The sequence below is a fragment of the Phallusia mammillata genome, chromosome 3 (assembly GCF_965637545.1).
Source record: "Phallusia mammillata chromosome 3, kaPhaMamm4.hap1.1, whole genome shotgun sequence".
NCBI classification, from domain to species: Eukaryota; Metazoa; Chordata; class Ascidiacea; order Phlebobranchia; family Ascidiidae; genus Phallusia; species Phallusia mammillata.
Genome location: NC_137254.1, coordinates 26,809,020 through 26,824,927, shown reverse-complemented (window position 1 = coordinate 26,824,927; position 15,908 = coordinate 26,809,020). Strand labels below are relative to the sequence as shown.

At 35.7% G+C, this 15,908-nt stretch overlaps 1 protein-coding gene across 1 annotated transcript; it reads left to right on the top strand.

Moving 5' to 3' along the window:
* The first annotated feature begins 230 nt into the window (after positions 1-230).
* LOC145220475 (uncharacterized) lies at positions 231-15,416 on the top strand. The gene is made up of 28 exons (XM_080087682.1): positions 231-253; positions 669-860; positions 981-1,176; positions 1,545-1,638; positions 1,725-1,794; positions 1,928-2,040; positions 2,116-2,239; positions 2,356-2,462; positions 2,636-2,740; positions 2,862-2,970; positions 3,408-3,510; positions 3,962-4,033; positions 4,731-4,884; positions 6,143-6,304; positions 7,936-8,010; positions 8,313-8,443; positions 8,857-9,026; positions 9,562-9,635; positions 9,801-9,883; positions 10,419-10,594; positions 10,967-11,037; positions 11,260-11,378; positions 11,812-11,998; positions 12,656-12,729; positions 13,079-13,180; positions 13,446-13,563; positions 14,056-14,238; positions 14,581-15,416. The coding sequence occupies exons 2-28, from the start codon at positions 726-728 to the stop codon at positions 14,636-14,638; spliced, it is 3,165 nt and encodes a 1,054-aa protein (XP_079943808.1). The 5' UTR covers positions 231-253; positions 669-725; the 3' UTR covers positions 14,639-15,416.
* The last annotated feature ends 492 nt before the right edge of the window (positions 15,417-15,908 follow it).

Here is a 15,908-nt window from a genome sequence, read left to right as displayed (position 1 = left end):
AGTTTAAACTACGATTTAGATTAATTAACTTATTGCAAAAGGCCTTTTGTTGCAGCAAAATTAGTTGTGTCTTAAATTATAATAAAAAAGTACAGGTAAATCAAACTATCACGAAAATCCGTATTCAATAAGCTATACGTGCCGCAACATATTAACATCGCGTGATGCACTCTTTTGTTTAGGTGCGTATTGAACAATGGCGTCACCTACCTGCTGAAAAAACCAATAGGTGATTCCCCAGCATAAGCCCCAGGTTGAGTTGTTTGGAAATTAGTGTTGCGGGCATTTTTGTGTCATTTAAAAAATATGACCTAAGGCGTAGACAGTCTTGAATTTTGACATTGGGAATTAGTTTCCCCAGTTAGTAGTATTTGGTGATAAATACATGACAAAAAAAGCAGAGTTTGATAAGTTAAGTTATGATTCAGGAATTATAATGCACAATTTCAATAATTTATACATGTAATTAATGCTCCACACTTTTCACTGCCTGCTTGCGTTTTTTAAAACCGCAATTTTGAAATCTTAAATCATTATGTTCTACTCAATTATTTTGGCTTGTCTGTTCTTTGTTGCAGTTTGATTGTGTACACAACTGAACTTTGGTACACAAACTGTGGATTGTGTACCAAAGTAAAGTGATGCCATATTACATTTTTTTGTTCTAGAAAAATACTAGACACCAAGATCTTCAAATCAACCCATCTTATTCCCAAATTGTTGCTATGGGATCTATTGAAACCGAAATCATTGAATTTGTAACTGCTCGCCTTCTGCGAGAACAAGATAATTCTTTGTATCTAAACTCACTTGGGAGTTACATGACCAAGTTATCAAAGAAGAACAGGAAGTATATCCAGGTAATATATACAATCACAACTGTTATCAGTCCTAAGTTAAACTACTTATGCTGTTGTGGTAAATTGCAGTAGTATACATATAAACTACACCAACAAAAATGCATTTGTGTTTTTTTGCAGAAAATCGGTGGATTTGAAAAGTTTATCCACAGGAATCCAAATAAGTTTGCTATAATAGATGAGAGGGTTCATTTGTTAAGTACAGAAGGTATTTCAATCCGTGCTACACAAAGTGAACCAGAAGTAACAGTACCCAAACCTGTCATAAAATCCAATCAACCAGATGCCCCAGCAGACTCTGCAATTATTAGCATAAGTAAGAAATTATAACCATTTTGTAATACTTGTGTTTTGCTTGAATTAAATCCTATTGAACATAATGGGTTAAAAATAGGGTTGAAATATATATTTGTATAAACAGTAATTGGTAGATTGTGACTGTGATTTACGAATTCAGCTTATGACTATGCAAGGTAAATTTAGACTATTGTGTGGGTGGGATTGAAACAAGTCATACAAATCAATCACATGCCATACTTTGTAACATCACCTTTCATATTATATTGGTTTTAAAGAAGTATGCCTGTATTTTCTAGTTTTGATTTGCACCACCCACCAAATCTACGATATATACAACAAACCCTTATTTTTTGACCATTTTAACACTATTTATTATGCATGTAGTAAAAGAGCTGAAGAACAATCCCACATGTATGGTGTGTTCTGATGATATCACTATCTTTGCATATGGGTTGTGTTTTCATCCCATTTGCTTTAAGTAAGTGCATAAAATTGTTTCAAGTTTTGTTTTTGTGTTACTGCACAGTTTTGGAAGAAAGATTATGAACAGGTTTGATTTTTCAGGTGCTGTACGAAGCTAAGAGTCCTGTGTCTGGATAAACATTGTCCTGCTTGTCGTGCTGAACTTCCAAAGGTAAACTGGTTGCATGTTGCTGCCAATACATGTGCTTTACTATGCTTGAGATGCATTTTTGGAAAACATTTCTTGTTTCTAGCATGTAATGTTAATTAGGCCAATTCCATTTTCTAACTATTCTATCATTTAGGTGATATACACAACATCACTTCGGCAGTTCAGTTCTATTGATCTTTCTTGTCTTAATAAGGAGCAAAAATATGGAATTTATTTTGAAACACGTAAAATGTATGCAAGTCACAAGTAAGCAATTCTATGTGGTACATATAATGTAGTTTTTCTTGGTGATAATTGTAATATTAATGAAACACTTTACAGAAAACTGTTAGAGCATCCCTGTCCAAACTGCAACTCTACCTTTGACGAGTTTGATAGATTGGAAAAGCATCTCAAAGAAAAACATGGCGAATATTTTTGCAAAATTTGTGTCAAGCAATGCAAGGTAGGTGTATAATTGAACATAACTGTTCATGGTAATAAACCTAAACATAATGCACTTACCTAATTTATATTCAAATTAATATAATGTAGTGAACTGTCATGCTTTTTAACAAACAGACCTTTACACATGAGAGAATTTCGTACTCACGAGAGGAGTTAGCTTTACATGAACAACAAGGAGATGCTGGGGATGGCAGTGCACATAAGGGTCACCCACTTTGCCAGTAAGTGTGTTTATTGGTGTATTTTAGAGCTTATCACAACCATATTTTAAAATAATCCAAGTAAATCAAATGTAAACTTTTTTGTCAACATGGTGTTTATTTGTCTTCTTCCACTTGGGTTTGATTTGAATGATTTTGAAATAACTTTTGTAAAGGTAGTATTTTTCTTTCAGGTTTTGCAACCAGCGGTATTTGGATCGTGATGAGCTTTATCGTCACCTTAATATGAACCACATTACATGCAAATTGTGTGATAATGCTGACAATATCTTTTACATGTAAGTTTTAAAAAGTGTAACAAACCAGCGTTTAAAATCTATGGCCACTTACATACAATTAATCTATTTTTTGAAATTGGTTGGAAACTAACGTGAGAATGCTATCTGTTATGGATTGCAGTGATCTAGAAGGCCTCTGGGACCATTTTGAAGAGGAGCACTTTCCCTGTGATGCACCAGATTGTCGCCTAAATATGAATTCCGCGTTTAGAGATGAATTGGATTTACAGGTTTGTTTAGGTTAAGACTCAATGGTACAGAACACCACTAGGATTGGTTATATTGTACCACCTTTCAAAAATCAACATGTCTAATCTGATTTTAATCAGCCAAGACTTTCAAGAGAGCTTATTTATTCTTACCTTTTGCTTTGATCACACCAAACCAGAGCCTAAATCAGCTTGTTTGGACAAAGCTGGCGAGAAACTCAAGTTGTGTTGCAATTAAATTCAAATAGGTTGCCAAATCATGCCATGAACTTTACAATGTTTCCTGTCACAGTTAATTAGGATGTAGATGAGACTCTTAATTAGGATCTAGATGACACTGTTGTTTACATGCTTTAACTGTATGTTTTTTTGCCATGGTTAACTTATTGCAGAAATTGTGCACGAACTAGTTGCAAGAGCACATGTGTACAGTCAATGTTTGTGTTTTGGTTTTGCAGGCTCATAAAGTAAGCGCTCATCCAAATATGAGGAACAAATCTGAACGTAAACAGGAAAAGAGAGTCCACCTTCAAGTTTCATATGGTCGACAGCAAAGCAGGGGTAAGTCGGGAAAGATATTAATATTGAAACAAAACATTGCCCACAGACATGCTTTTTTTATCCTAAACAAAATTATTTGATAATTTTTTTCTGAGAATGACAGAAGTTGCTGTTGGCATGTCACGTTTTATGCAATTATACTGGCTTGTTTGTTTCTCGTGAGATTCTTTAAAACCGTAAATTGTGTACCTAAACAAAATTATTTTTGAAAAATATTTTGCTAACAATAGTTATGATAATTTGTGTGTGTAAATCACAGTATGCCAGGGCCATTGAAGGCGCTATACCGAATCAGCCGGTCACCAAGCATTCACCACCATATGGCAAGGCGTGTGTGTAAGCTATTGCTGATGAAGGTGACCTGTATAGGACATCGAAATGTCGAAATAAAAATACAATTGCCAGAAGAGCTCTATAAATTTGACAATAATTTGTATGTTACTGTGTTTAGGATTTGAATTTACTTCTCCTCAGAAAGAAACAACCATAGTTAGACACCCAGATGGAAGTATTGAATGTGATGGTAAGCCAAAATTTATTACATGATCTATTTTAGCAGCTGGTCAACTTTCATGTAGTGTTGTGTTTTCTGATTCTTGTATAACAACCTATAAGGTACTATAATGTTGGTGTGTACCAAAGTTTTTGGCCATCATAGATTTTAATCAATTTTGATGATTTATATGTTTTGGAAAACGAGTCTAGTCATTATAACACCAAGTGGCTTCTGCTCCTTTTTACTATTAGTGCTCACAATTTGGCTGCAGAAAAAACAGTTTCCTTTATGGTTTATTACAGTTGTGGTATCCAACAGATTTGGTATGGCATGGCTTTTCAGCTTGTCGCTCCGAAAAAACTTTAGGCCCTGTCTTGTCACCAGCTCCACAGATGAGACACCATAGGGCAAAACAGTGTGCCCTGTCAGCAGCTTATTTTCCACAATAGTACTTTATACAGTGTTTTGTGATTGATTGTATACCACTTTACCCAGTGCTATGTTTTTTTGGAAAATTATCACATTTTTGTGCGGGTGTGAATTGAGTACAACACAATACAAATAAAATTAGGAATCAGGTTATGTTTGTATTGACATACTGCATATTCTATACTTTTTTTTGCTTTTTTGTTGATAAGTCAGGACAATATAGCTTAAAACATTTTTCCTAACAGTGTTAGGTTTTTGTTATAAAATGCATTACTATTCTGCTTTTCATTCTTAGGTACAGTGCTCGGACAACACCTTAACTCCTATTTTGGATTTATTCAACCAGACGGGGATGACCTTGCATTTAATGACAATATTTTCTTCAACCAGCAATCATGCAATCTCGACCCCACTGAACTTTTGCCAAATTTTTTTACACATGGTGACAGGTAAGCCTTTAAATGTTAAATAGTCATACATGTTATTCAGTTTTATCCAACTGTTGCAAAGCACCTTACAAGTTGAAACATCTTGCTTAATTGAATAAGAAACAGAAGTTTTTCTCCCACCTTAACCTTGAGTAGACAAACCTCTAGACTGTATATTCACTTCATTCCAAGCTAATGGCTGCCTAATTACGTCAGAAATTTTGCCAAACAAATATACACAAGGATTTTTTCTTACATTCACAGTTAAACATATTTGTTTACTGCAAAACCACATACACAACCTGTCCTTGTATCAAAACCTTGCATTTTATTGCATTGTTCTTTTGTCTTCTGTCTGAACTTTGAACTTTCAAAACCTATCATTTCTTGTTTTTAAATGAGTTGAATGCCAACCATATCATATAACCTAACCGCATTCAGGTACTGAACGTATATGTTCATTTACATTATAGAAAACATAAAAGTATACTTTAGTTAAGCATGATTTACTGTGCAGCAGTTCATTCTTGAATTTTCTAATTTTACAAAATGATTTCCTGTCAAATGTTGGCAGAGCCACTGGCATAAAAACTTAAAACAGATGAAGTTTACTAAATACTGATAGATGATGTAGAGAGTTTATTTAGGAAGTATGTTTAGTAGCCTTTTTGCAAAGTAATTCATGCATGTGTTTTCATGGTTACATGCAACAAGGGGCTTTAGACTTGTAAGTTATACTCAAGAAAAAGCTTCCAGACATTTTTTTTTATATTTCTGCTACTTTGGTGGCCATTTAGTTGTTAGTGAATTCTTCATTCTTGTCTTTGACCAGTATATAAAGGTTGAAAATACCAATGTAGTGTAAATGTTGTTCTTGAATAGGATTATTGTTGCAGACAACAATCTATGACTGTGGTATGTAGTGGTAAAGTGCAACATCACTTTAAAAACTCAATAGCACTTAAACTAGACATGTGTACTTGCATGCAACATTCCCCTCTTGTATGTGAAGTTTGTGTTTGTCTTGGCATACATACAAACTCCCCGCATGTAATCAATGCCACTTAAACATATGAGGTAAACATTATTGCCACACACCAGTTTACTCTAAGCATAGATTTTCTTGGTAAGCAGAAAGTGTAACGGCAATGCTCAGTTGCTGGTTGCCCTGCTTATAATTATGTTACAACACACTACAAATTGTTACGGTTTGTTGCGTGGTGTTGAGAGTTTATTTCGCTTGGTGAAAGTATTAAAACAACACTATGTTTGGTTCTAGAGTGCGAGTACGAGCAACACGGGCCGAACATCAAAGGTCAAAATGGCGAGCGGTAACTGTAGAAAAGATAACAAGCGAAACTCTAGCCCTCGGTCCAGGTCCAGGCCCAGCAGCAAGCGGCATTGGACGAGTCTATACCACTTCGGAATCATCTGACATGTCGTGAGTATCGCCATTGTGATATGTGAATTACACCATCATGGTCAGGAGAATCTACCTTAGGGGTATTGGGAAACAAAACACAATGTTTATTCGCGTAATAAGAAGCCTAGCCCACAGGACCGCTCGTTGACTTTTGTACGCGTAATTCTTTTGTTTTCACGGTGGATGCGTTCCTTAGCAATATCACCTGACGAAGGCACATGAGCCTTTAGCATTCCCCGTGGCTAAATATAGACGGTGCTTTAAAAACATATACAGTTTCAAGTCAACATCACGGCTAACGACTGTTGTTAAATTGTCTTGTTGGATAACAGTTGACCACGCATTATGATGTATATGTGACTAATCATCCGAATATGACGTATTGGCCGCGTCACACATCATCCGAATATGACGTATTGGCCGTGTCACTAATCTAATCAACAAACTTGCCTTAATCGTAAATGTCTGTGTTAATACTGAACCAGTCGATGTTGCATTATATTTTGTTGTAATGTTTACAAATGACAATCGTAGCGCAATAACTTATACTAGTGTTTCTGAAAGTTTTTTGTAGCACCGCTATAACAGCTGTTAAATTTTAAAACGTCCCCTTTAAGCGAAAGGTAATGATAATTATTAAACCTGGCACATTGGCAGAAGTTTATTAGTATCAGATTTCATGTTTTCAACTTTATAGATGAATTGTATTTGTATTTTTTTACCAACGCTTCGACGTCCTATACAGGTCGACTTTATCAAGGTAAATAACACTGGATGCGAGTAGTACAGTTCACGATAAACAAAGGAAAAAAAAGCTTCATGTTTTCAAGTAATAAATATTTTCAAAACAGTATACCAAATTGCTTATATTACTTGTTTAAAGAGACACACGTTCAAATTTCTGTACCAGACATATCATGTAGCCCAACCCAATTGCCCATTTGGTATGTAGCGCCCTCTTTATTATTACGACCGCATACAATACATATTTCTTTGTAATCGTTGCCTGTCGCAATAGCGCCTGCTCTATGTTTACCGTTCGAGACGCCCCCCTTGTACAATAACCTTTGGGTTTTTGCCATTGCGACATCGATCGAAACAATACACTCAAATACATCCGTCCGGTAAAGAGGGCGGTTTCGTTTTAGGGAATTCACCTCAATTACGTGCTGTCTGGTTTTGTGGCCGGAAAATCACCATTGTCATGAGTTACTTCTGAGCGAATGAAATGCACATTAATAGAGCTTTACTAAAACGTCCAAATTTTGAATTAAACTGCAACAAACCTCGGTTAATCCTCCCGTTAGGCCAAAAAATTTATCCGGATTAGGCGAAAATCCGGATCAACCGATGTCGATTAGTTCAAGTCTTACCACATTACAAATCATTTGTACCTCAAGTTTTGTCCCAATTTGACGAAGATCAGGATTTACCGAAAACTGTGTTTCCATTTTTGTTTGTTATTGTTATCAACAATTTTTGATCAAAATCGGTCGGACATTAGATATTTGACTTGATTGTTTTCACAGTTTAGCGAAAATGTTTGTCAGTTAAGTGTAAATTCTGAATTTCTCTAGTCAAACTCAAAGCATTGTTGTCACATAGATTAACATTTGTAATTTTTGTCTCAACTTGTTTTTGTTCATCAGATCTGCTTCCCTTCAAGCCGACGAGTTTCCTGCTCTGCATTCGCCACGATCCAGCAGCCAACTCAGTTCAAACGCGTATGGTTTTTGCAGCGTTTTAGACACTAACTGTTAAAAAATGTAGCCGATTTACTCGTTGAAAAAAAATGTACTGTTAAATTTTTAACGTTGGTGTTTAATGTTAGCCATTCAATTGTAAACTGTTTGATGTCCCACAGAATTTACAACTAGTGTGCTTGTCTGTTTGGCTATGTTCATATTAAGGTCACAAGCCGTACAGTTTAACTCATTTCCAGCTTATACTGTAGCGAGGGTTTAATTATTACCTATTCTGAAATCAGCAAAAATTTTACCGAATTTGTTTATGTGTGTCGTGTTAGGTCGTGGAACAATCTGAATGTTCATAAAAAGCAGAAGATTCCTTATAAACCCGCAGCCTCCCCTGGACCGAGTGGAACAACAAAGAAAGTCACTGAGAGTTCACAGAAGAAAAACGGCGCATGTCCAGAATGTAAGAAAATTATTTTCTTAAGCTTCTGCCACAAGAAGAGGAGGTGTAAATTTAAAACTATGCATATAGAAAAGACATGGTTACATAACTACAACGACCAATTTTAGATAAATTACTGTAGTCCACTCAAGAACCTTGTAGTGGAATTCCTGAGAGAACTATGTACTGGATTGACTTGTCGTTGGTCCATTTATTTATTGGTTTTTGTGGGGCATGAATTTGGTAAACTGTAATTTTTAAGGGTTTGTGGGCATCAAAAAGTGTTGAAACTTTGACAAAGCACTGATAAGAAATTATTTTTAGCGACATATTCCTTGAATCAAACATGCTGACGAAACTATTGTTGCTTATTAGGCTATTGGGCCAGTCAATAAGCTTGGCAAAAATAAACAAACATTTTTCCTTTATTGCAGATGGAACAGGTGTTGTCCATCACAACTTGCACAAAGAATTTGGCTTTATAGTGTGGAAAGGTGCTAAGGATTTTACCGATAATATTTATTTTCACCGGATGTGTTACTTAGAAGGGATGAACCTCAGACATTGTGGCGAACTCACACAAGAACTTCCTATTGGAACAAAGGTAAATCAAATGCGCCCATTTAACGTAGTTAGTACAATTTTGTCGCTACTGATAGGCTGTAACTTTTAATCTCTAACAAAGTGTTACGGCGCCAGGGCGTATATTATGTTGCTTTGGCCGTAAAGCTAGGCTAACTGTTGCAAGTTGTGCATACATGCTATTAGAAAAAGTTAGGGCCGAAGCGTTCACCTAAATTTGGGCAATCAACCTAGTTTTTGAGACTTTTTAGTAAAAAACGCATGTAATTAGTGGTAAATTTACGTTCAAAGTAGCCTCGTTGTTTGCTAAAATTAAACCGATTGCCACAGAATGAAAAGCTTTTTGCTAAACCTATTTGGGCTCAACTATAGCAACCATAAACTTCTTCTATGTGTCGACGTTACATGCAGGGCGCCAACTCTTCTGTCAGCAGAAGTAATCTGTTTTGAATACTTTTTTTACTCCGTTGATGACAATGTTACGTTCTAAACTTTGTGTTGATGAGTGTATTATGTCATATGTTTTCAGACTTTTTTCATTTTATATCCCTTTTCAGGTTGAATACAAACTCGACTACAAATCACCGAACAACGGCATCAAGTCGAAGTACAGGGCTCAATGGGTTAAAAAGTAAGACTATATTGTTACTTGGTTTTCGTTTTTGCAAAAAATACCTCAAAGCAAATGTTTGGTTCGTTTTTGGCATAGCTTTACGTACAAAAAAGCATTAAATAATGCTCTTGCAGGAATATAGTAAATTGCTAATAACACATTAGTCATCCTCTTGTTATTAAGGTTTGGGGTGAGTCCGTCAACATCCAGCAACGAAGAAACCAGTAAATCTGCTGCCAAAGTGGAACATGCTGCTCCTCCAGCAGGTAAACATTTGCTGTTTTTGTTGCGGATTTTCTGTTGGTTGGTTGGACATTGAGCAAAATTTTGATTTTCTTGATGCCAATTCGGTTCATAGCATATTGCTTTAGTGTAGTGATTCTCAAACTACCGTATGTGCCGTGAGAGATTTTCAAGTGTGCCGTGAAACATCCGCTATTTTAAAATTCAAAAGTTCACTGGTGTTTTAGGACTTAATGTGAGGGTGCATAACGACTTTTGAAAACTCATATTTATATTGTTTGTAACAAAAAACAACCTCACCCACCATATTAAAGTTGCTCGGCGTGCTTGAAAGGTTTAAAAAGCAATGCTTTGGTGGAAGGAAACGGGGATATATCAATATTTCTTATAATCAAACCGTACGTTTAATGAGAGGGGTGTTTTGGAATAACAAAAAAGCATTGATATATTCCAGCACACGTTTTGCTTGTCTAAAACCAAAAGTCGATTGTATTTGTAGCATACTTATAATCTAATCGCTAAAAGACAAAAAACTATTATCACATGTTTTTATTTCAGAGGGAATTGGAACTGTTCATGCAAAACTTCAGAGCAATTTCGGTTTTATTGTGTGGGATGGTTGCCAGGGTCAAGAAGATAACATTTACTTTAACAAATTTACGTACGAAAAAGGAAGTGGTCTCATTGACAACGATAGCTGGAATCTTACTACAGAACTTAAACCGGGCGCGAAGGTACGTTCTAAGGGTAGTCATGTTGATTTCATACATGTACACGTCTAAGAAAGGACTTTTCTTTTGGTTTGTCATGTATAATGCTGTAAAAAGTTAAACACTTAAAATATTAAACACCGATTTTTTCGCTTATTATAACTTAATAAATTGGGCTTCATATATTGGCACGTAAACTTTATCCATTCTTGTAGTGTTAATATCTTTCAAGTATTTCGTGTGTTTTAACTCAACAGAACTTGGTCGCGTATCAAACTGCTTCTGGCTAGTTTTTGTTAAACCAAGATTGAGCAGTAATTTATACCATTAGCAAACTTATAGTTTATATGTCTTGTACTTAATTTTGACCAACTATCATTGATTTTTGTGTCATAGGTGCGGTATGTAATAGATGTAACTCAAGGTTTCATGGGTACGTCAAAGTACAGAGCAAGCAAAGTGTGGAAGTAAGTAAAATTTGTTAAACTTTTAGCATTTTGCAACTTGCTGACTTGCTGGCAAGTGGCAATTCTGTCACCGTGAACGCCTATGGTCCGTTGCGCCACTTACCGGAAATTCCGAAACCGGCGTGTTGTGAGTTCCTGTGTTAGTAGCTCTACCCAATTTTCCCGAAACCGCATGTGTTTGTTGTCATCGACTGCAACTCGACTTTGTTGATTTTTATTCAGGTACGAGGAGAACGCTGTGCCGCCTTCTACTTCGCAACAGCAACGGAGGCATAGTAAAACTGATAGCTTGAGCTCAGCAAGCACTAGTAGCAGAGGTGAACCCCCTTCTATAAAGCAAGGTGTGTTGTGTGTTGCCCTTTGTATTGTATGACAGAAATGACCTTTTAATTGCACTAAAGATTCACTTTACCTTCTCAATTTGACCCCGTGTTTGTTGAGCGTAAATATGTAAGTTTTTGAAAACATTACACCAACAAGAGAAATTTTGGGGCTGACATTTTCATGTCAAGTATTTTTTTGTTTGCGTTTCAACTACTTTTTCATGTTTCGTTTGATCAACAAATAATTTACATTCCATTAAACATATCTGTATCTTTTTTATTGTGTTATTTATTGGAATATGATCTGTCTCTGTGTTTACCAGTTGACGCCTAACACTTCAAAATAAAATAAATCTTCAAAATAAAATAAATTCAGCTTTACATTAGTGCACTACCTGCGACTGTTTTAAACCCGTATTTGACATTTTGCAATTTATTCATTTACTTGCAGATAAAAGTCCAAAGAAGCAGACAAACGGCGTCACAAAACCCATTGTAACAACTAAAATTACGGTTAAGAAGCTTTTGGAGCAAACAAAGGCTCAGGAGGTAACGCCATCAGCTTCCCCAACACCGGATCCTCAACGAGATTTAATACTGGATCTAGAACAGAACGGAACCGACGGCTTATGTAATGGGTAGGTGAACTTAACACATATTTCAATTTTTAAGTACAGGCTTGATGCGCCAATATACGTTTGTTTTTGAAGGATGTTAATTTAATTTCAATGTGCATAAACGTAACTACTTAAGGATAGGCCGAGCCGAGCCAGAATACGGGTACTCGGTACCGAGCATCGCTGAAAGGTTATGGAATTTAGATTTGTATCTTTAAGGCCTGGAAAAGTTTTAAAAAAAGCCAACTTTTGCAAAAGTCCTTGAAAAAGTATGGAATTTGGCGCCTGAAAATGCCAGATAGAGATAGGAATTTCAAATTACGTAACGTTTATATATTCGTTGCAAGTTAAATTGGCTACATATACCAAAGTCTTTTTTCTAGTTTTACTATGGGAATTGCTCGATTTTTTTCGATTAAGGTTATAGAAATTCGGTTTTTTTTCTTGAAAAGTTTTGGAAAAGTCATGGAATCTGTAAACAAAAATTGCGCGGGAACCCTGTCAATGTCTTCTATAAACTTGTCGGTGTTTTGCATGCGTTTGTTACATTCAAAAAGGTCTCCGCATCGCCACCTAATGCCCACTAAGCATTCATCTAGAATTTCATTGGGTTTGAAAGCTTGGTGTGGTAAACTGTAATGAGTTATATTAATAATTTTACTGGGTTATTTCATGCAGTACATCTGACGGCGGAGATTTTGTCTACAACTCATCCGACGAAGATTTTCAACACTTCGGGTCATCCATAGATGGTAAGTTAGTATATTGTGCAAAAAAACTTGCTACACATCGGTAACCTAATTACCGTTTAGAAATCATAGTACGCCAGGCCTAGTGAAGACGTTGTAGCGAATCACCCGGTCACCAAGCATTTTTCTAGCCTGCGCCTTGCCACATGGTAAATGCTTGGTGACCGGCTGATTCGGTATGACGTCTTTAATAGGCCTGGCGTACTATGATTTCTACACGAGTGTGCTGTGATTGCTGGTCTGCACCGACGCTTCAGGGCTGATACCAGCTATTCATTTATGTCTTAACTAACTACCAATTAGAATGCAGGTAAAATATAAAAATTGAAAATTATGTTGCTTATATTTGTAGAAAATGTAGAAGGTCTTTCCGATTCTTTTCATGAATCAGATATAAGCTATTCTCCAGTGCCTGTGGAAGATGACGCAGGAAGGGCATTTCACGAAATACTAAGTGAGTTTTAAACTAAAAATTTGATGAGTAAAAACCGTAAAGCAACAAAAACTATGTAACCACTATATGGAGCACCATGGTCATCAACAGTTTAATAATTTCATACTTAGTTTTCATAGACTTAATTGTTCTAAATTTCCGTTTAAACTGCATTTAAAACATCAACTTTCGTTGCTTGTACAAACTGGTCCATAAAAAAGCAACAACAATTTGACCTGACTTCTAATTCCTCCAGCCAGTTTAATCCCCAAATTTATTTTTGTAGAAGATATCAGTGGTAAGGATTACAACCAGGTGCTGAAGCCTTTGGTTATTGGTTGTTCTCAAGCTAGCAGCAACTGCATTTTCGTCCAGTTTTCACGAAGAGACCCAACCAAGATTTTGTAAGTGTACAACCTAATTTTGTTACACACTGTTAAGTTAGAAACGCCTAGCAGAGCGATTTAGGGTTGCTCGTTTTATAATTCGTAGTCAATTTTGAAAAATTTATTGACGTGCCTTTTGGTTCTTTTATTTGTGTTCCCGGACATACGCATGTAACATACACTTCACGTTTATTTGCTGTAAAAAAATGCCCGTTGGTTCCTGTTTAGAACATAAAAGAACATAAATACGATATTAGGATCAGCCCTGTAGCGTCTTCCTACCCCTTGCCATATGTGGGAATGCTTGGTGACCGACTGATTCGGTATAACGCTTTCAATATTAGTTCTGCTTTTTTGATGCTCTATTGTTTTTATTTTGGGTTTGTTAATAACTATGAGCAAAATACGAACAAAGATAATCCAACGAAAAATACGGGAAATTAAATAAATATCAAATATCAAATTAGTGCTTTCTTATGCCTGCTTTAACGTATTCTACTTTTTGTGCAGTTTGTCGACACCAAAGGGCGCTACACCTAATTCCACCGAGTCAAAAGCTGGCGCTATTCATCACGTTGAATGCAAATGTTCGGGTTTCGACGACAATGTGGTTGGGGGGTTGATAATTCGAGGTGTTCTCTCCTGCGACACACCTAACGTTATGAATGTCGATGGTTCCTCCCATTATGTCCTGTAAGTATCACATTCCTGAATAAACTATACGGCGATACACGTCGTGGCAGTAAACTTATGTGATTTCTCTCTAAGATTTTCCTGAGAAGTAGTAATAACAAAACTGGTGTGGGGAAAAGTTAGTTTTAGAGTAACGGTGCATTATTTGAAAATGACTGAAGAAATACCCCCAAAACAACTTTTTTGGTTGTATAGTGTGGCAGTATCAATTGGGCAAATTGTTTATGTATGGCAAAGATGTCAGTTGTTGTTTTTACTCGTGTTATCATATCATAAACTTAAGCCATACATGCATTGTATTTCTGTGCGTGCTTGTAGTTAAGCAGAACTTCTACATTTCAGACTGCATAGGAATGACAAAGGGGCTGTGGAATCTTTAACCCTACACTTCCGTCGTTGAATCATTAATATCAGAATACTAAAATTAAGTTGAGACTATAGTGTGCTTCCGCTTTTTCAAACTCTTCATTGTGGCTTTTGTATTGTTACTTTTGAACGCGAACTGTTTTGCATTTCATTGCATTGGTGATGTAAGGTTTTTTTGACATGTTGTGGTGCTTATATCGTACATTCCAAATGTGAATTCTTTTTTTTTCTACATTCTATAAAGCACATTTTACTAAAAACAACTCTGTGGCTTTTTGCTAAAAGTAAAACGATAAAATGTTGCCTAAACTACATTGTGAAACAATACACAAATTTAATTCAACAACCAAATGTTTACTTCATGCCAAAGAGCCTAGTTTACGTTTCAAATCTGTAGTCCTTTGAAGCTACCTTGCGTTGTAGAAAAAAGTTCTGTAGGTTAATTTAAGTTGTCAGAGTTACTTCTATATTTAGTGACCTTCGATGTTGTTCTTTGGTCTACCAACCTTTACTGTACATTTCTGTTGCTCTTTCATTGTGTTTTTTGTGGGTAGAAATAATGAAGATTGAATAGTGATTAGATTAATGCAAGACCAGGAATGTCCCCATGAATTGTGCATTACTAATGTTTGTTTTATAAGAGCATGCTCGTGTTTAAGGGTTAGAAAACTTTAATCACGTATTTACTGAAATAAAACCATGTTTACTTTTTGTACGAAACAGTTGAATTCATCTTTTGTATTTAATGCCTCTTTTTTCTATTCTTTTGTATTTTGTGCCAGAAACTTCAATAAACTATCCTTTTGCTTTTGGGGGTCGTTTGATTATATTATAGGATAAGGTTACCTTTTACATGCTTTTCTATTGGCGAGTCGTTGCTAAAGTGTTTTTATTGTTTATCTTTAACTCAACAAAATATTTGGTGCATGGACTTTGCTAGAAACAATGTCAACATTTTGAACACAATCACCAATTTTTTAAGTTAACACTTCTCTATCACATTTATTTGTCAGTATTTTATACTGCTTACAAATGTAATTTTATTTTTAGCTTATAGCATTGGCCTATTGCAATTTTGTTAAATACTGAGCCAGAAATGTAACAAAGGCATTTCATCATACATTACAGTAGGCCTAGTACGTCACCGGCGCAGGCATACTTTATCAACTAATTTCAATAGTTACTTTTTCAAACTGCAACATATTTTACATATTATGCTACCACACATTTCATATGTGTGTGCGCAAATTCGTTTGTTGTTACAGGATTTTTAAATATTTTTGTTGATTTTTATATTTTGGCAT